This window comes from Ruditapes philippinarum, unplaced genomic scaffold (genome assembly GCF_026571515.1).
Source record: "Ruditapes philippinarum isolate M1 unplaced genomic scaffold, ASM2657151v2 ctg4256_1_1_1_1, whole genome shotgun sequence".
Lineage (NCBI taxonomy): Eukaryota > Metazoa > Mollusca > Bivalvia > Venerida > Veneridae > Ruditapes > Ruditapes philippinarum.
Genome location: NW_026853900.1, coordinates 81,424 through 101,725, shown reverse-complemented (window position 1 = coordinate 101,725; position 20,302 = coordinate 81,424). Strand labels below are relative to the sequence as shown.

Genomic DNA, 20,302 nt, shown 5'->3' with positions numbered 1-20,302 from the left:
TGGGGACCATGTGCCGTTTTTCATGGAATGGCACTTACGTGTCACATTGAAGGTTCCATGATAATCGCCATATTAACACTTCTGCGGATTTTTCAAAATTCAAAATTGTACCAGTTCATGTTAAATGTTGAATTTTGCTTAAGCCGGTGCTAGGGGCGTTGACGGTAACTTGCACTTTCCATTACCGTCCATGAACAGGCTCAACTGCAACATTCTCAATTTTGTCGTTTTGAGCGTTCTTTAGGGATTCTTATTTTCTCTATTTTACAGAAAGTAACATGATAAACTTTAAAACGAAAAGTTAATTCATTTTGATTTAATTCATTTTTATTTTTAGGCATTATATAATTATGTATCATAAATCGTATGAAGCACACTTTTATTTCAATCCAAAATTATCAAAATTGATTACGAGATAAAAAAAAGTTTGGAGGGAACGCCGTGTTTATCTAACCAATTCGAAAGTGTCATTTTCAGAGGAAAAATGATAAATTTTGAAACAAACATTTCAATACATCTATTTAATTCATTTTTATTTCTGAGGCACTCATAGAAAGCTTATGGAGTAATCTTTCATTTGATACCAAAAATATTTGACTTTTATAGAAATGAAAAAAGTTAGAATGGACGCCGTGTTTTCCTTCACTTTATTGAGAAATAGGAGAAAGGCGACGGGTATTATACCTGTCCGTACATTTCCGTAATAGAAGATCGTAAATACTCAGAGAGGGGCGGGGCGTCATGCATGAGTTAAAATCGTTTAACTTTGTGAATCTACTTTTGTCATTTTAAACATGTTACAGTGTAAACGTTCTGTTGTAGTTCTACGACTGGAAACACGTTTTATTAAATTCTATTTTCTGTATTCGAGTTTTACATTTCATTTGTATTTTTCAGGTACATATAGATATCTACAAGTGTGCAAAAATGCTTATGTGGAAGATACGAACTTGTAAATTTGTTGTTGTTCTCCATGTTAGGTCAGTTGTTTAGATTTACATGTAAACTTGTTATTTAAAAGCGGGTGCCTTCAATTTAAAGACGGGATTAAGAGGCATATCATTTGCTGTGCACGAATATAATAAAAAAAAATTCTAGACATACCCGTTCGCATTTTCAAAAGTAGTTTTCAAAAGGAACACCTTACATGTCTGGAATTTTGGCAACGATCGCCCTCATACACTGCACCGACTTTTGAAAACAGATTTACAAAAAATAATAATGGTATAAATGATGAATGAAATTTCAATATTCTATGAATATGGCAATTTTAAAATCTCGGCAATATTTTGTGTTTAAAAATGAATAAATTTTCTTCACGTGTTGAGCGAATTGTAAAGCCCGCAATGCATTACCCGTAAAACAATTGTGCGTTAGTAAATTTGACAACATAACCCAATAAATCCTAAATATTGCATCTTTGATCATCTGTGAATAACTTACATCAGCTTCTTTTTTTATTTTGAAATTGAATTTATTATGTTACCATAATAATAAATTTCAAATACCTGCTTTTTATATGAAAAATGTAAATTTACCGCGGAGTTCGTCAAGTTAATTTTTTTAATCGTCGTTGCGGACAGATAAACTAAATTAGATATTTGAATTAAACAAGTATTTTTCTTCAAAATAAACTTTAAATTTTTAAAATCGGATAATAAATGGAAAAGCTATATTGTATTTTGTAAAGTAGGTATCCGTTGCGAACGGGCATTTACGCTTCGCGCCGGTAAATTATCGATCGATGTACCTTTATCGGGTGCACGACAAGATATTTAAGCATTTATATAGGGTTAACTGGGAGTGTCCGATCCCTGTAGTAAAAGAGAACAATCGTCGGTCACAGAATCCTTCAAAATAACCTATTGCAAATATTTGTGATACGTTTTAAAATAAGCGTACTTTTTCACTCAGTTAATCTGTTTTTTTTTACTTAAATGTTAATTATCTAAATGAATAACATGCGGCACACGTTTTGTCTGCTTTGCAAAAAATATTTCCGCTGTGTCCGTAGCGCCAAAATAATCTCCGTTTCATATTTTAGTGATACCTCTTGTTAGATTATAGACGGGTCTCAACGGAATTTAGAATGATCGACTATAGACTGGCTCCTTGGCACGTTATTTATTAGGTAGATAAAATAAGATAATTATAAAAAAAATATGATATTCAAACATGACACTATCACTTCAGTTAAACGTTTATTTTAATCCTTTAAAGCTCTGTGACATGTTGTACATCAGAAAAGCTATTTTTATTAGAAAATTTGAAAACAATTTGATTTTGTTAAAACAAAAAAAATGCACAAAATCAAGTCTAATATTTTCCCCATTGCTATACGGACAAATGCATATCTACTAGACGGCGCGTGCACGCGCCGTCTAATAACAAAACGCTATAAAATCCATTATCGAAAAGGTCCACCTATGATTAGATTATAACATTGAGCGCTCAGTGTGAATGCAAAAACGCATTGGGATAACTGTCACAAGCAAGTGATAATAAATCAGTAATAAGGCCCGCCTTTGAACAAATACTAATGTAAAATGAATGTGAGACTGTTACTTATTGTGTTTATACATGTAAAAGAAAAATGAAGAATTGAAGCAATCAGTGACTGTAGGTGTATATACCAGTAATTTGATAGATTGTGGCAACATTTGTAAAATGATTAACGTCATTATTTTCTCTACTTCTGACATATAAGTTTATATTGTTTTATTCTAGGTCTGGCTTGAGCATAGGGGTACTATATTTTCCTTGCAAACTTTGACAGTTCCAAATGAGAGTAAGTTAAAGGCATGTAATGCCTTGAATAAATCTTCTTTCTTTAGGAAGACAAACATGATTTTTTACATTAAAATAAAGGTTTGGGAGCATGTTAGATGCTTGCTACACCCGAAAGTTACGCTAAAAGTGAAATAAATTGTAGAAAAGTAGCAAATAGTAAACAATTTTGACTTTCATTAATAGTAGTAAAAGCATTAGAAGAACAAGATTTTTCAGGATATTGACTAACTATCAACATTTTGAAATTATAAATAAAATTGCACCAAAATAGTTATATTTTGAGAACTGAAAAAAAAAAACATCTCTGTTGCAAATGAACCTTCAATATAATATTTATGTTTAAAATTGTTGACAAATTCACCGATATCAATGTTTCTCTAAGGAGATAAAGTGAATTATAAAAAGAGATGAGACCCGCTTTGTTTTAAAAATCGGCTTCTTAGCATTATAAGCATATGCCTTTAAGTCAAGTTTGATATTGCTGGTACTAGCTACGTTGTGTCAAACGCTTTTATTTTGCAGTGTTTTTTATTTTTTTAGAAAACCCAGTGAACACAACTGTTAGAGTGACAGAGTCGGATATTTTTGACACTGTTATAGAAGGAAAACCAAGGTTTATTCACTTATGCTCACGGCGAGGAGTCGAACACGAAATATGCAATGAGATAGTAATCAGCTATAAGACGGGCTATCTGATCGTACAGACGGACAAACCTATATACACACCACTACAGAAAGGTTGGTCCTACGTATTACTATGACAAAATGAAAATGGTAGATTTGAAATAACACATGAATTACAATGAACGTTGTGTAGATTCGATATATTATATTTTATCATATTTCGTGTATAAATAGTATTATTATGGCAAGTCATAATTTTATAAGTTTCTTTTCGGTGCAAAGAAACGCCAGGTTAAACGCTGTTTATTGCGAGGACACGTGACAATATGAAGGACCATGTTAGTTTCCTTACATCCTAACACGTACGACACCAAATCAACCGTTGTCGTATAACGGAGAGAGAACTCACAAATGTTTCATACTTCTAATATACAAATACACACGTGTACAAGTAAAGAACCAAATTCGAACTGTCTACTGGACATTGAGAATCGTATATATAATGACAGCTTCAATAATGACAACTATAATGTAAATATATGCACGCGTTTTAGAGTTACATGCAGAACTCTCATCAATCATTTTGACATATCATTACTTTCCAGCCCAGCCTGCATGTATTTGTACTATAATATATATAAATCAATGTCATGTTTCACAGTTCACACTATGAAATAAAAACCTTTATATATGTATATACATGTCGACTTGTCATTTATATTAATATGATGTGTAAACAGTATAATACGACAAAATCCTTCCTGTCTTATAAAAAAAAAAAGAAAAAAAAGTATTAAACAGAGTATTAAATATCAAACATTTCAACCTCATTCTAACACAGTAACAATTTAAAAACAATCTAATATCAACTTGACATCCGTTTTGCCCCACGGTAAGGATGATGTATCAACCTTTTGTTACTTTATTTTAAAAGAAAAATCACCTAAGGTCATATCCGGTCAGAGATGTTTCTATCTGTCTGATTGGTCAATTGATTTTCGTGTGTAACCTTTTCATTTTTGAATTCATTTTAATAGAGAAATTTGGATAGACAGCAGGTAAAAAATAACTTTAGATCTACTTTTGATATTAATTTTAAAAGTTTTGAATAAGTAAAATAGTAATTTACGCCTTTGAATGGCAAAGCTTGAAAATTACGACAACATAAAAAAAAACATGACAAGCATAAAATCACAACAAACATAAAATCACGCGAACGTTCAGATTCACATAATTGTATCATTGTTTGGGGACTTTTGGTTAAATCGTAAACATTTACATGCACAGTGGTTAACTCAGTGTAGCAATACCACGTGACATTGACGTCATTTTCGGCATCATTTTCAAGACAAATGTTGCTCGATTGATGTAAACCTGACCTATTAATTATGGCGTAGACCAAATAACGCCAGAAAACGAAATAGCTTGCAACTGAAGCCCGCTCTAATACAAGCAACTTTCAAGGTTATGCAAAGTGTTTAATAAAACGGCTTATAAACTGACGAAGATCCAATATTCTGTGGAAAGCTTATATTTTCCCCCGTAGACTGGTGCATATCCCAAAGAAATTGGTACAGAAATAAAATATTTACGGCTATTTTCTTTTCCGAATCGAGCAATATTTGTCTTGGAAATGATGCCGAAAATGACGTCATAGTCACGTGGTATTGCTACACTGTAACTGGAGTGCAGTAATTAGTTACTTTCACTCTGAAGCATGCCCATTGATTTGCTCATTTTTGCTGGGGTTTACTTATTGTGACGGCAGAGAAACGGAAAGCGACAGAAATATCATATTTAGATCGTCGTTCATTGGTTACTTTTTTCTGGGGTTGTAACAGGGTACGTGTTTTTATGTTCGACTATGATACAAAAGAGAAAGAACATCAAACTACACGGCAATCTGAATAATACTCGTGGGCTACGCTCCCTGGTAAAATCAGATAGCCTCGTGTTTCGATGCTTTTTCTATTACAAAACACATGAAATGTACGCACTGTTAAAAATAAATCGTTAAATTAATGTGCGACTAATCGTTACATGCTGCCATGAAATCAAGATACAGAAAGTAACGATGTTAAACGGAACTTTTTACAGATTCGACTCGAATTATTTTACCCAATTCAAAGTTGTCGCATAACATTTATCATAAGGTTTTGGCGCAAATGTAAAAGAAAACTTTCAACAAAGATGGTCGACGGTTTCCCAGATCCTGATTTGAGGTCTATTATCTTCACAATTTATATAACTTTCAAACATAAAATGCAAAATAAAAGTTATTTATCATCATGCTGTTTTAATTTCTAGTGAAGATAAGAGTTCTAGCTCTTGACGAGTCCTTAAAGAGGGTGTCTGGAAATCAATGGCAGATAACCATGGATATTGTCGTAAGTTGATGCATGAGTAAAACGATAAATTTTAAGACCTTAAACTACAGGGGAGCTCTGGACCGCGTTAATGCAATTTTTGTCTTAGGTTATCTAGAAGTTCAGAGCGTGGTTAACACATCTAGGCATTTTTCAAAATTTCAAATTTTACCATTCCATGAAAATGTTCAATTCTGAGTCAGCCGGTGCTAAGGTGGGTGGTGCACATGGGTGGTAACTTTCACTAACCATTACCGTCCATGAACAGGCTCAATCAAACCGAGTCACAACAATCGTGCTTGAACACACGTACACGTTATTTCGTAATTTCTGTAATTTTATATTTCAAACTTTTAGAATAAAAGCTCAAATGTTTAAGAGTTTTATTTGTCTTTCAAAAACCTTTTCACAGAGCCCATCAAACCTGACTCTCGGCAGAAGAGTATTTACAAACACAAAGTCCAGCGGATTTTATCAAAATGCTTTTTCTTTACCGCCTTACCCGGAAATTGGAACATGGACAGCTCGTGCATTCTATGGTGGTCAGGTATGTGTGGTTTGGTTCTAAAACATGATATGAAAATAAATGTGGTGTAATTTTGTTTTCACTTGAAGGCACTAAAAGGAATTTTGATAACGATACCTTACTGTGTAAACTACGGTTAAATGACTTAATGACGGTCAATAGGGATTATCGTAAAATTATAACCACAGATTATGTACATTCGACGCTAAAACAATTCTTTAACACGTGAAAACTGTACATCCAAAGTTGTTTACTCGGTAAAATAGTTAAACGGTTTCTTTTATATGAGAAAACTCTTGTATATTTACGTAATTTTTTTTATTTTTTTTATCTTTTTAGTATGAAACAGTGGCAAGGTCTTTTTTTCAAATTGAAGAATACGGTAATGTATTTATTTAAATTTCATTACTTTTATAATTAAGCACTAAATCTGACTTTGTCAATTCATTAACTTTCAAAAAAATACAATGTTATATTTCCGGTGGCATAAAGGGGATACAATTAATTTATTCCATGCGCACGCTATAGCTAATACGTGAGCACGTGCGCATGCCACAGCTTTCAAGTTGCCACGCGAATTGTGGTAAAGATTTGGGTAAATCAAGAACAAGCATTTTGGTAGTAAAAAGTTCTATTTTCAAGACACAGGGAAAATCGTTCAAGTACATAGTTTTGGAAATCTCTTATCTGTTAACCTATTTAATTCAGCTGTCAGCGAAAATAAATCTGCGTATACTTTCTCACGAGATTAGCATTGCAAAGTTTTATACAGCGTTTCGGATACAATCGACTCTTGAATTATTTTAACATTTGAAAAATGTGTTTAATTTTCACATATTGCTCACTTAAAATATGTTTCTGAAATGTTTAGTCACTCACTAAGAAATGTCAGTTGCTGAAAGCATAAACGATTTAAGAAAATTCATTTTAATATACACACTTGATGTACTCTAAAAATAAAACGTTTGAAGTTTTACTGTCTTATTTAAGTCTGAAAAGGGGATAAATTTTGTTTGGAAGTCCGAGTGGGAGTATTTAAGAAGAAAAAAGCAACAGCAACCCGTTTTCAGGACTAAACTAGGCAGTAAAACATGAAACGTTTTTTTAAAACATTTATCAAGTACTTAAGCCAGTCTTTGGTGCGGTACAGCATACTTTGATATTCTAACAATTTCTTACAGAATAGACACATATTTTTCCTTTGAGTCAACTGGATTTTTACACAAAAAAGAGCATTTTTCAGATAATATCCTACCATTAAAAATATTTGGGTATTTTCTGTACTCTCCAAGTGTGAAAATGATGTTTTCAGTTTTGCCGACATTTGGTGTGACCATTGACGTGTCCCAGCCGTACATTTTGTTGAATCAATCCAAGGAAAGCAAGATTGACATAACAGTTATAGCTAAGTATGTACATATTCATTGCCTTTTTTATTTCAAAGTAAATGAAATTATTGAGAACTTACATTCAATGCATAAAGGAATGCATTTTAGTTTTAGAGTAAAATAACTTGACATGTTATTGACACGACAAATCCGTATCTATACAGAAGTTTAAGGACACGTATTAATTAACCACCCTTGCTTTAGGCATTTAAAGATAATCTTAGCTGCAAATATTCCGTTTTGGCTGCAGATTTAAGTTTTCCTTCAGTAAGTGACTCTGTTATATGTGAACGAATTTGTCTTTCCAACATATCTCAAATAAACATCAGGTAACAATAGTTGTAATGCGTCTCTAAAATACGCGGCCAGTGTTTTGTACTTCATCTCAGTTTTGTGTTACATAGTGTTGTTCGGCGCAATAATTGGTCACCACCCCACCCCTTTTACCCACTCTACAACCCTCCCTCCTCTCCAAAACAATCTAAACTGAAGTCTTTTTTTCATTTTGAATATGTTGTTATATTCAATATATGCTTTTAATGTAATTTCCTATAAATAAGAAATGATGCCTATATATTAAGTAAAGGTAATCATCTCGCCGCTCAGTTTTCAGCGCTCATCTTAATGTGAACTCAATAACTCCAACATTTTTTCACCAAATTTGAAAATCATGGTACCGAATGGTAGGGAATTGATTACTCTTAACGGAAATAAAGCTGTCATAACAATGATTTCAATTCATAAGAAGATATGCAATCTCCAAGTCACCACAACAGTGATTAATCTAGAAATTCCTTACAATGCGTCGGATGACGCACATGTTTGAAAACAATGAGTCCTGTAGCAAAATCAATGAGTCATGTAGCAAAATAAATGCGTCTTTTTAATAGCAGATTCTTGACATGATTTGCATGTTTTTATAACAAGCGATTAAGTAATTAAAGTGCATAAAAAAGTTATTTTTGGTACTAATATTAATTGCAGGCAAAAAACAATTTTTATTGGCTGCTCAAAAATCTAATTTGCATAATTTATATTTTCTTACTACTTATGTCTAATACTGTGCATTATCCATTTTAATTGTTCGTAATTTGCACAAAATGTCCCTCTCACACTGTATACATACTGACGACTTTTATTGCTCCTTGTATGCCTCTGTGTAGAAAGCATACACAGACAGACCTTTTGGTCATGCACAATGTTACCCTGATTGGTTAATCACCCTGTCAAATATTCTGATGACGTAATAGACATCTTTTTTTTTACACTCCGCGTGAACTTGAGTGACCTTAGGGGAAATCATTACACACCTGTCAGATTATACTGTAACTTACAGCATTTCTTAAAATAGCAACACTTTTTTTCAGTTACCGATAATTATTTAAAATATTAAGTAGATTAATGATTTTTTGTTTGCTTTATTGGATTAAATTTACGGTAGTAGAAATGCAGTAGTAGGTCGGAAAGGGATTAGGTAAGTAGATAACTTGGAAAAATGCTATAGGGAAATGGATAAACTCAAGAATATGCGTAATTACAGGGGAATGGGTAACCTGTTGCTGTTGGTACCAGTTTTGTCTGGATGACTAAATAACATACAATATAAGCCTTTGGCCATTTGCTGACGATTTTCCTGTGCCCTTCTCATTTTTAGCGCCAATGTCTGCATATTTCACCATTGTAGGCGAATCGCTCTAATGAAAAAAAAAAAGGCCGCTCTGATTGGCTAATGCCGATAATGGGAGGTTACCGATCACAAGCAACAATTGCTTGGGATTTAACGTTTAAAGCAAATGAGGGATTAGCTAGTCTTGCACTTGTTATCATCGGAAATTAAATTATTCAACTGAAGAAATTGAAAAATTATTCAACTAATGAAATTAAAGTAATCAATCTGTACATAGAAATCACTAATCGTGATATTTTGGATTATAAACTTCCCGATTTGCATGCGTCAGATTGAACGCACATATTTTGAAACTGTGCGTCTTTTTCGATTTTTATGCGTATTTAACGCAAGACACACATCTAGATTAATCACTGCCACAAGTGTTAGTTGGCTGAGATGTGACCGATGGATTTTTGTTAAAATTACCCGACTGAACGGCAGTTTATTCGAAATGAATGAACAATCTTTTGAATTCCACGTTTGAACATGACAAATTAATTTATTATTTGTAATAACTGTTCGATCAAATCATCACATAAAACTATAACGCACTTTTTATGATGTGTAAAATTCTCAATCCAAACTGAAAGTAATTGCGGCGGCAGATTGTTCCCCTTCATTTTCGTATGGAGTATTTTCATTGGTGTGAGGTTTTAACATGTCCCAACTAAAATAAAGGGGGACAATCTACTGCAGTTATTTTGGTTGAAAATTTGACACATCTGAAAAAGGTGCTTTTTGTTTTTGGGCTTAGATTATATAATTTCTGGCTGATAGTCATATTGCTCTTTGTTAACTTAAGAAGACATTTTGTACGGTTATAATTCATTCCTGACTAAGTTTACCTTTTGTATATATTTAGAGCAATCCATTTACACATGGATTTGAATTTGACTTTGGATTTTTTTCATTTGTGAAAGCTATCCAGCTAGCTTATGGAAAAGTGGTGGTTCTACCCAGGTCCGGAATTTTCAGCAGTTAAAAAAATAATTTGTATGGACTTACGGAGTATTTGAGGTCGTTTTTAGCTCGGCTATTCGATAAGAATAAGTCGAGCTATTGTAGTCATCCGAGTGTCGGCGTCGGCGTCGGTGTCGGCGAAACCACTTATGTAAAAGTTTTTGTAATATCTCAAATATTTTCATTGACATATGGCTTTGAAACTTTGCACACTTGTTCACCATCATGACCCCAACCTGTAGACAGGAGGAAGTAACTGTATCAAGCATTTTGTCTAAATTTTGCCCCTTTTTTATTTAGAAATTATCTTAAAATTTTGTAACACTTCAATTATTTTCAAAGTCCGTCGACAAATGGCTTTGAAACTTTGCACACTTGTTAGAAATGCCCCCTTTTCAACTTAGAATTTACATTAAAGTTTGCATACCACCTTAGATATTTTCTATTGACATCTGGCTTTGAAACAAGTTGAAATTTTATACTCTTCTTTGAGAGCATTATAGGGCATCTTGAAGGCCTATAACTGTAACATGGATTAAAATAAAGATTTTTGCCCCTTTGTTAACTAAAATTTTACATTATCAAGGCTCTTTACTATCAAGCACTAAGAATATACTATCAAGCACTAAGAATAGTCGAGCGTTGCTGTCCTACCGACAGCTCTTGTTGTATATACTAAGAACTTTTTCTTTGCTCATACTATCTTTAAAAAAAGTATTAGTCAACACACAGTTATTGTTCATTATCAAGGTATGTGTACGGGAAGCCGGTAGCAGGAAAGGCAAGATTGTCTTTAAATGTCACACACGAGAGTGGAGAGAATAAATATCTTCTTGATATGAACCGAAAAGATGTAAGTGTTATATCTCTGTATAGTTTTTAAACCATCATTTTGTATGAATTCTTTCGACAACTTTCGTCTTTCGTTTTGTAATATATATTCATTTTGGGATCTGTGAGTTGAAAAGGTTATTTTTATAATTAAAAAAGAAAAGAATAAATTACAAAACTAGTATTTCTGTCAGTGTATGTTTGTTTATAAATTCATAAGAAATGAATTGCCGGCGGCAATAATCGGCGTATGCACATCTGTGTCTTACCAGGCTCTTGACTTTTGCGTAGTAAATATTTGTATTGTTATATTAAATTCAGTTAAAATTCATTGGAGGGCAGTTAGTTTTGAATAAGGAAATATAAAAAAAACTATATATATATATATATATTAAAGCTACATTAAATAAATATGTAAACATATTTTTTCCGTCGGCTTAAAAACCGAGCATTCTATAGTTTAACAGTATTGTTGTTAATCTCATTAAATATTGTTCATCATTTATGATTTTAAAAGGAAAACCCCGCGGTTGCACTTAAGTTCGTATACAAATTTTAACATGCAAATGAAGCCTATATTATTAATTTAGCTCATGTAGGCGCTACGTCATTTGTTACCATGTGGATCACAGCAAGTATGTATATGAAAGTGTTCATCCGAGCTGTTCTACAGAAATAAGAAACTTCGACGGGGCGGTTGCAACAGAGAATGTTTCTAATTTCTGTAGAACAGCTACGGATGAATACTAACATACTTAGTGTCAAACTGTATTTGACCTTATTAATATTCATTTTATTACGTCACTACCAGTCCGCTTTACAAAACAATTACCTGAATGGTGGGTTTAAAATTTAACCTTATAAATATGCGTGATTTACGTCACTTTGCGCGAAGACAATGTACCCCCTTGTGTGTCAGTTGCGGCATATGGCTGATGCGAGTTTCCATTTGCTCGATATTGAAACATAAATTTATTTTCAAAAAAGTTTTGATGAGTTAGATAATTGTGTGCTGATATGATTTATACACTTTGATGAATTGGACAACTGATACTCAGTAGCTAATATCTTATAATTATGATTTATACACTAATTGTCATGTGTTAACACGAGGTCACGTAATATATTTTCCAAAAAATACTTTCACTTTCTGTCTACCGAAAAAAAGTGAATAGACACACGTGACTTTCCTCTTAGTTACAAATTAATTAAGACCGTTTTCTACATTCGTAATAAAAAAATATGAATTTACTTTTTGTATTGGTTTTTACTTTAACACATGCAGTATCATTTTTCGCAAAGACGTCGATTTAAATCTAAACTGCATGTATATCCTTTATCAATAAATGCAAACATAATGTAGGTTGACCTTTTGACGTCATTTTTACTTAATTAATATTCAAAAGCGGCCCACGAAAGCGCATGTGCAAATTTCTGCAAATGACTATTTTTACAAACGCGATACTATGAAGCACTATGTAAAATAGAAAGCGACTTTGAGCAGTATTTGATATAGTATCGACTTTTGTTCTTCTATAAAAATTAACACTCATTATTTTGGAGAAATACAGCGTTTCCATTGGATGACAAATAAAGTTGGACACTAAATACACTAAGTGTCCAACTTTATTTGTCATCCAATGAAAACGCTGTATTTCTTCCAAATTCGGTGCGTTTATTTTCATAGAAGAACAAAAACCGACTTTATTTGTCCATCCGAGCTTTTCTACAGAAATTAGAAACGTCGACGGGAGCAATAGCGACTGGAGAATGTTTCTAATTTCTGTAGAACAGTTTAGGATGAATACTTCAAGCTTTATTTTGCCTCATTAATTTACTTTATTACGTCACTGTGCGGTTTTATGAAGTACTATGAAAAATAGAAGTCGACTATGAACGAAATTCGACATATAGTATCGGTTTTTGTTCTTCTATGAAAATAAACGCACATAATTTTAAAGAAATACAGCGCTTTCATTGGATGACAAATAAAGTTGGGCACTAGTGTCCATCCGAGCTGTTCTACAGAAATAAGAAACTTCGACGGGAGCGATAGCGACTGGAGAATGTTTCTAATTTCTGTAGAACAGTTTATGATGAATACTAACATACCTAGTGTCAACTTTATTTTGCCTCATTAATTTACTTTATTACGTCACTATGCAGTTTTATGAAGTGCTATGAAAAATAGAAGTCGACTATGAACGAAATTCGATATAGTATCGGTTTTTGTTCTTCTATGAAAATTAACGCACATAATTCTGAAGAAATACAGCGTTTTCATTGGATGACAAATAAAGTTGGACACTTAGAGATATTCTTGTGAAAATAAACTTTTACCGTTTTGGTTTCACGGTGCATTAGCACTGCTGTTCACAAAAAAGTAATCATCTCATAAAAACAACGAATTTGTATGAAAACATTCGTAATAAAATGCAAAATATACCGTTAAATTCGGACTGCTACTTAAAAAATATTTCTTGATATCCATTGATATACGGATGACCCAAAGGCGAAGTTTCTCATGAAAATGGAAATTGTACTTTCGATTTTTGGCCACAATGAAGTTGCAGAATTTAAGACTTACAAAACTCATTTTGGTTGTCTGGACACCAAAGTAAGAACGGGAGTCGATATGAAACATATTTAATCAACGAAATGTAGCTATTTCTAGTTTATGAAATTTATTTAATGTAGCTTAAAGTATTGTAACAATTAAGGCAACCAGGTAGTGCGCAAAAGTAAGAGATTGTGTGAATAGATTATATTGACTGAATGGACAAAAAGACAACGAAACAATATCCTATGTCAAAGAAACAATGTAGCAGATTAATTTCAAATGGTATGATTAAAAATTGGTTATTGACGCAGATTCTTGTATATGAGAAAGCTATGTAACACCGCACTTCGGAGTCCAAAGCTATGAAGCAAATATACGGAAGTTTGGTTGTTCACAATGCCTGAAATAATGCACGGATATTTCCTGCTGCATTCTATCATGAGTTAAGCTGGAAAGTTGCTATTTGCAAACAAAGACATGTTAATGATAATGCATTCATACATTTGGCAAGTTGGGCGAATTGTTAGTTTAGCTAAAAAAAAACAAAGCCATTCATTGTTTGTATGCCAACTACTAAAGAATTGCATTTGCTCTTGTCTGTCTGTGATGCTCTCAAAGCGGAAGGATGCAAGGGAAAATCAATTTCTTAGTATTGACACATTTCAAGTTTGAGTAATATTTGATTCTTCTTTAAGTATAACAATAACGATGTATATGTATTTATTACAAGTACAAGTTATATATTTGTGCTTTAATATTAATGGAGTGGTTCAATATATATTCTTTCTGTTTTAGCTTGAACAGGGAATAGCAGAATTCAGTATAAAGATAGGTGATAATTTCGGGTCCGAGGAGGAAAAAAAGGAACTATTTCCGGATGGAAGTCGACTTTTAGTTATCGCTACAGTGTTTGAAAGTGCGACAGGGAAAGAGGAAAGCACATTTAACGATGCGACAGTATTTGCTAGACAATTGTATATTTTCAAATTTACTAGATCTAAGCGATACTTCCGACCAGGAATGAAATACTTTGCTAAGGTATACGTAATTGTCATATATGTATTTATCAATCAGGTTACTGTTACTATAGAAACAATGCAAGGTACTGTACATTAGCACAAATACTAATTGTAATAGTGAAAATTATTATGGTTAGCAAAATGACAAGATTACAATATCACTCATAGCAAATCTTTATCTAAATTTTAGCAACAACAAGTTGCTCTGAATAATCAACCAAGTCTAATATTCCTTTGAAACGTTTATTACAGTTTGTTTACATGTTTATGTTTATTCATTTTATTCTGTTTCCTCGCGAGCCTAAAACTTACTAGTACAGGTGTAATATGAGGAAACATGTTCGCTACCACAGCTCGAGCCAACAAACACATTTTTCGAGAGACAAACACCATAACCATCACTAGGACACCGCTTCCGTTTCATTATCCCCCGCCGATGAAATCTGGAGGAGAATATTGTTTTGGCGTTGTCCGTCCGTCCGTCAATCCGTCCGTCCGAATTCCGCGCTAGTTCTCTGCAACTACTGGCTATAATTCAACGAAACTTTATTGGAAGCTTCAATATTAAAAGGAGATGCGCATATCGCCGCCCTGTTCCGGTCAGACCCACTAACTCAGAGATATGGCCCTTGATTATTTATGCAGTATGCATATAGAGTCATGTTTGTTTCCGCGCTAGTTCTCTGCAACTACTGGCTGGAATTCAACAAAACTTATGGGAACCTTCAATACCAAAACGAGATGCACATATCGTCTCCTTGTTCCGGTCAGACCCTTTAACTCAGAGTTATGGCCCTTGATTATTTATGCAGTATGCATATTGCGCAATAATTGTTTCAGCGCTATTTCTCTGCAACTACCAGCTAAAATTCAACAAAACTTTATGGGAATCATTAATATCCAGAGGAGATGCGCATTTCGTTGCCATGTTCCAGTCAGACCCTATAACTCAGAGTTATAGCCCTTACTTAGTTATGCAGTATGCATATAGAGCTATAATCGTTTCTGCATTACTTCTCTGCAACAACTTGCTTGAATTCAATAAAACTTTTTGAGAACTTTCAATACAAAAATTTTATGTGCATATCGTTGCCTTGTTACGGTCAGACTCTTTAAGACAGAGTTATGGCCGTTAATTAGGTGTGCAGTATGCATATATAGCAATATTGCTAATTCTTTCCAACTGCCAGATTGATTTCAATATGAAAAGGAAATTCGAATGCCATGATAAATGTATGTAAATAAAGCTTCTAGTTGTTGTGTAAGTATTAATCAGTACTTGGCGGGGGATATAAATCCAACGAATTTGCTTGTGTATATATGTATAGCTTAATTATGTTACAGAATCGTTTGTCACAAATACACGTTTCAACATTATTAGGTTGATGTGTATACTCCAGACGGTGCACCTGCAACCGGTGCGAAAATCACAGTGGAAAGAATTGCTAAAGATGGTAGCTTTATTGAATCTAAGGAAGAAGACTTAAACAGCGACGGGAAAGCACTTGCTATTTTTTCAACATCAGATAGTAATCCTCTTAGATTTAAAGTACGTTTGCCGAGTCATTTCACTTTTAAGTTAATGAATTGCTAGGCTTTTATTACGTAGCAGGTGTTTTTCACGGACAGAGGAAGCGCCATAATCCTTTTTTATTTTATTTATTTCTTGGTTTGTTAGGGGGGAGGGAAGGGATAACTCACTATGTTGGCATTATGTTAAATAAGACAAATAATTATCACTATCTAAATCATCAAAATCCTTCCCCGAAATTAAGAGTGTAAGAGAAAATGCTGCATTTTAACATATATGGATGAACTGTGGATTTGCAAAGTTAGATAACTTCATTCAATCTTTTGTAGAAATTAAATTCATCTGAACATGTACATGAAGTTAAATCTGGTGGCATGACTTTTCGAATATGCTACATAGGGTTAATGCCTTTTTGTACTTTAATATCTGCAGACGTACGAAGATGCATTTAAAGCCTGAACCCGAAGGGCGAGGGTTTGAAAAAGTTTGAGGACTTCTTCAGATATAAATGAACGAAAAAATATGTGCATTAGCGTATCTTTGTAAAAATATACGCCTAATTTATATGTTTCTTTTTTAAAATATGCAACAAACAGCATATTGACATGCTTTCCACTTGCTAGCGAAATGTCATTTGACATTTTTGTTTTGATAATTAACAACTGTGGATGACGCCATTGCAGTATGCTTTTTGTAAATTGTGCCCTGAGTCACGCATATTAAAAGCGTGCAATAACTGCACGTTTGTGCTTAGATTTTATGCAAAAATGGCAAACTATCGTTGAAACAATACTTTAAAGATCATGTAGGTTTGATATCATAAATATAATGCCCAAATGAATATTTATCAATATTGTAAGTTCCAAAAAGCATTGTTTATAAGGAAACTGCCGAATTTACATTTCATTACCGAATTTACATTTCATGCCAATAAAGGGAGATAATTAGACATTTATTTTCTGTAAAGTCTGAGTCACATTTTTCAAAAGGATTTAATTCATATATATAATTTCTCTTAAATGTCGTAACATCCTTTATTGAAACATGTAGGTTCTTTAAAGTATGAAATGTTTGAAACAGAAAGGCTTAAGTAATATGCAGCCAACCTTATTTATATATCAAACAGGTTATTGGGCCACGTTCTGCACCCCGACAAGAAAGCGAGGTTTTTGAAGTTATGGCATATGAAGACAAAAACCAAATTCGGGTGGAGATGGTAACGACAGTGAGTTGCAATTTGCGATGTCATCTTTGTTTTATTAGCAGGGGAGGGTACAATTCAAACAACTCTATCTTAGATTGAAAACATTTTACTAAGGGAGATTAGGTTTTGCAGTATTTTGTCCATTGCTGTATAAAAAAAAATATTGAATATTCTAGAAAAATGGAAATTGTATAAGATTAACAATAACATGTATGACTCAAGCCAATATGACTGATTTCACTTCGGACTGTCGGAAATGAACTGGAGACATAAATCTCTCCGGATATCATCGGCCTAAGCTTGTTATTGTTGCCCGTTATATTTTCAAGTTCTTTTAATATGTAGTGAAATAAAATATAACACAATTATGTTGCTAAATATGTTTATTTCTCAGAAACAGTTCAGATGTTAAAATGTAGTCAGTAAAATCTCAACAACAATAACCAAAACAACAAAAAGAAAAATAAAAAAAAGAAAAGTAAATAAAGCCATTTTATCTTCAACAAAAATAATGTTCATTCAAAGAAAAATATTCAAGACCAAAATCAAGTTCAAGATTTTAAGATGTGTTAAAATAATGAGTCTCAGGATTTATACTATATCTGAACGAAAGGTTTAGGCTAAACTTCAAGGACAATTTAAAGCGCCGACATGTGCAATCAATTAGTCTGTCAAAACTTATACAGTTATTAATGTAACTATGTGTATGGTGGCTGATTTGGTACAATAGCGCGATGCGTTGTCGAAAGCACAACACAGCTTATATTGTTATCGCCATTTCGTCTTCTCGCTACCGAAACGCGCCAAACCACCGCAGGAACGTGTTACAGTATCGCGCTTTCCGGTTACAGTATAGAATTTTCAAGATGGAGGATTAGTTGAGGGGAAGACAGGTAGATGATTTTATTCTGGTCCATACTAGAAGTAGTTCAGTTTCCGAAAGATGTTTTTGTAATTTGCTTAGAAGGAACTGGATCACGTATCTAGTCATATATTTCTTCAGACCCTGCACCGCAGTTTTATCTCTATATTGTCTCATAAATGTGTTGATTTGACAGATTGAAAATTTGAATCGAGAGACCAACACATTTTTCTCCAATTCCGACATTATTTAAGCATGTCTACAAAAAGTAAACTTACAAAACGTTAGTCCTTTGTGTTTAGAAACGTTTATAAAATAAATGACCAGTTGAACCTGTTTTCTTGTTTGTCAATTGCGTTTGAAAAAGTAAACAATGTTACAGTATAGAGCGATGTGAATTGTGCTGGGTTACAGCATAGACAGATCGATTTTTATCTGATTTTGCTACAGTTTATACCCAGATTTCGGTTACAGTTTAGACCTCCATACTTTCAATATACACTAGGTAAAATGCATAAATGATATTATAGACTTTTCAATCTAAGCTTATTGGCCCGATGGCTATTCGTCCGTCTGTCGTACACATGTGTGTCAAATGACATCCGCTTAGTAACTACTTGGCCAGATTTGATGAAATTTACATGAATTTCTATCAAAGCTGTTTAAATGGTTTCGGTTGCAATCTAGGATACGAAAACCAAAAATATAGATTTTTAAAAAAGGCAATATAATTCATTCTTTTCCCGAACCAGAAAGCATTCGCTGTGAAGCATTTTGCAAAGAAAGATCAAATCATGACCCTGGCGTCATTTCGAATGCTTCCTTGTTGAAATGGAAATTATTTTGTCATTGTTGAATTAAAAGTCGTGTTTTTATCTCTGACATTCTGTTTGGAAGTTTTCATGTTTCTGAAAAGGAAAATATCGAGCTATAAGGTCAGACAATTACAATATATTTTCCGTAGAGCCTGGTGGAGGTACATAATAGTGGCAGAGTCGGGTTAAGGTCGCCGACTTCAAATCGTCTTTCTTTTACTGCTGTGGTTGAATTCCGCCATGACGTTGGATTCCTTGTATATGAGAAATCTATCAAAGCTAGTTCACGGAAGGTCGGTGGTTCTAGTCAGGTGCCCGCTCTTGTCTGAAATGATTCACAAAGGTTATTATACAGTAATACAGGAATGTAATTTGTCATAATTTTAGTTTATTCTGTAATATATTTTCGAACCTGATCTCTGGTCCCTTCGTCAGAAATACAGTGAAAATCACACCTTTTCGGTCGAATACAAAAAGACAAGTGGACATGTCCTTAATAAATGACAGTCGGCGACATATTTTTTAACACCTCGTGATCGTGACAAATGCAATAAAGGTTAATTGATACAAAAATAAGAGGTCTTGTAACCGATTTGTTTGTTATGATAATATTGTTGTTTTGCCGTTGATGGTAACGATAAAAAGAAAATAACTTGTGAAATAAGAGAAATAAAGAATGACGTTTACCAGGACGGCTTTAATTACAACCGTAGTTCACGTAACGTGAATAGTAACAGTGTTATCTATCTAGAACTTGTACGTGTGTTTATATTAGTAAATGACATGATGCTGCTGTAAAACTTTTTCTTAAATATTCCATTATTTTTTTTTAAATTAAATTAATCCCATTATAAACATATAAATATATTTTGAACATTGTTCAACAAGTTTGGTCTGATTGCCCAATCGAACTCAGCCAATTACAATATGCATGAATATAGATTAACACAGCGTACCGTTAATACTTAATGAAAACACTGGGATAATAATTCTGAATATGACATATTCGACGAACAGATGTACTAACAAACAATCATATTGACGTATTTATCATTTGACTGATGTATGCTAAAAAACCTTTAGGCATATGATCAACGTAATAGTAGTTCAACCTCGGTTGGTTCGAACTACCGATCTCTCTAACAAAATTGCACAGG

At 33.3% G+C, this 20,302-nt stretch overlaps 1 protein-coding gene across 1 annotated transcript in view; it reads left to right on the top strand.

The window, feature by feature from the left end:
• LOC132738303 (venom factor-like) overlaps window positions 1–20,302 on the top strand; it is a 97,197-nt gene that overhangs the window by 6,599 nt on the left and 70,296 nt on the right. Inside the window, exons 3-12 of the mRNA XM_060725780.1 lie at window positions 2,728–2,788; window positions 3,331–3,528; window positions 5,722–5,801; window positions 6,193–6,327; window positions 6,646–6,688; window positions 7,619–7,715; window positions 11,074–11,176; window positions 14,510–14,752; window positions 16,115–16,282; window positions 17,391–17,489. Coding sequence (XP_060581763.1) covers window positions 2,728–2,788; window positions 3,331–3,528; window positions 5,722–5,801; window positions 6,193–6,327; window positions 6,646–6,688; window positions 7,619–7,715; window positions 11,074–11,176; window positions 14,510–14,752; window positions 16,115–16,282; window positions 17,391–17,489 — 1,227 coding nt within the window. The remainder of the gene's footprint in view (window positions 1–2,727; window positions 2,789–3,330; window positions 3,529–5,721; window positions 5,802–6,192; window positions 6,328–6,645; window positions 6,689–7,618; window positions 7,716–11,073; window positions 11,177–14,509; window positions 14,753–16,114; window positions 16,283–17,390; window positions 17,490–20,302) is intronic.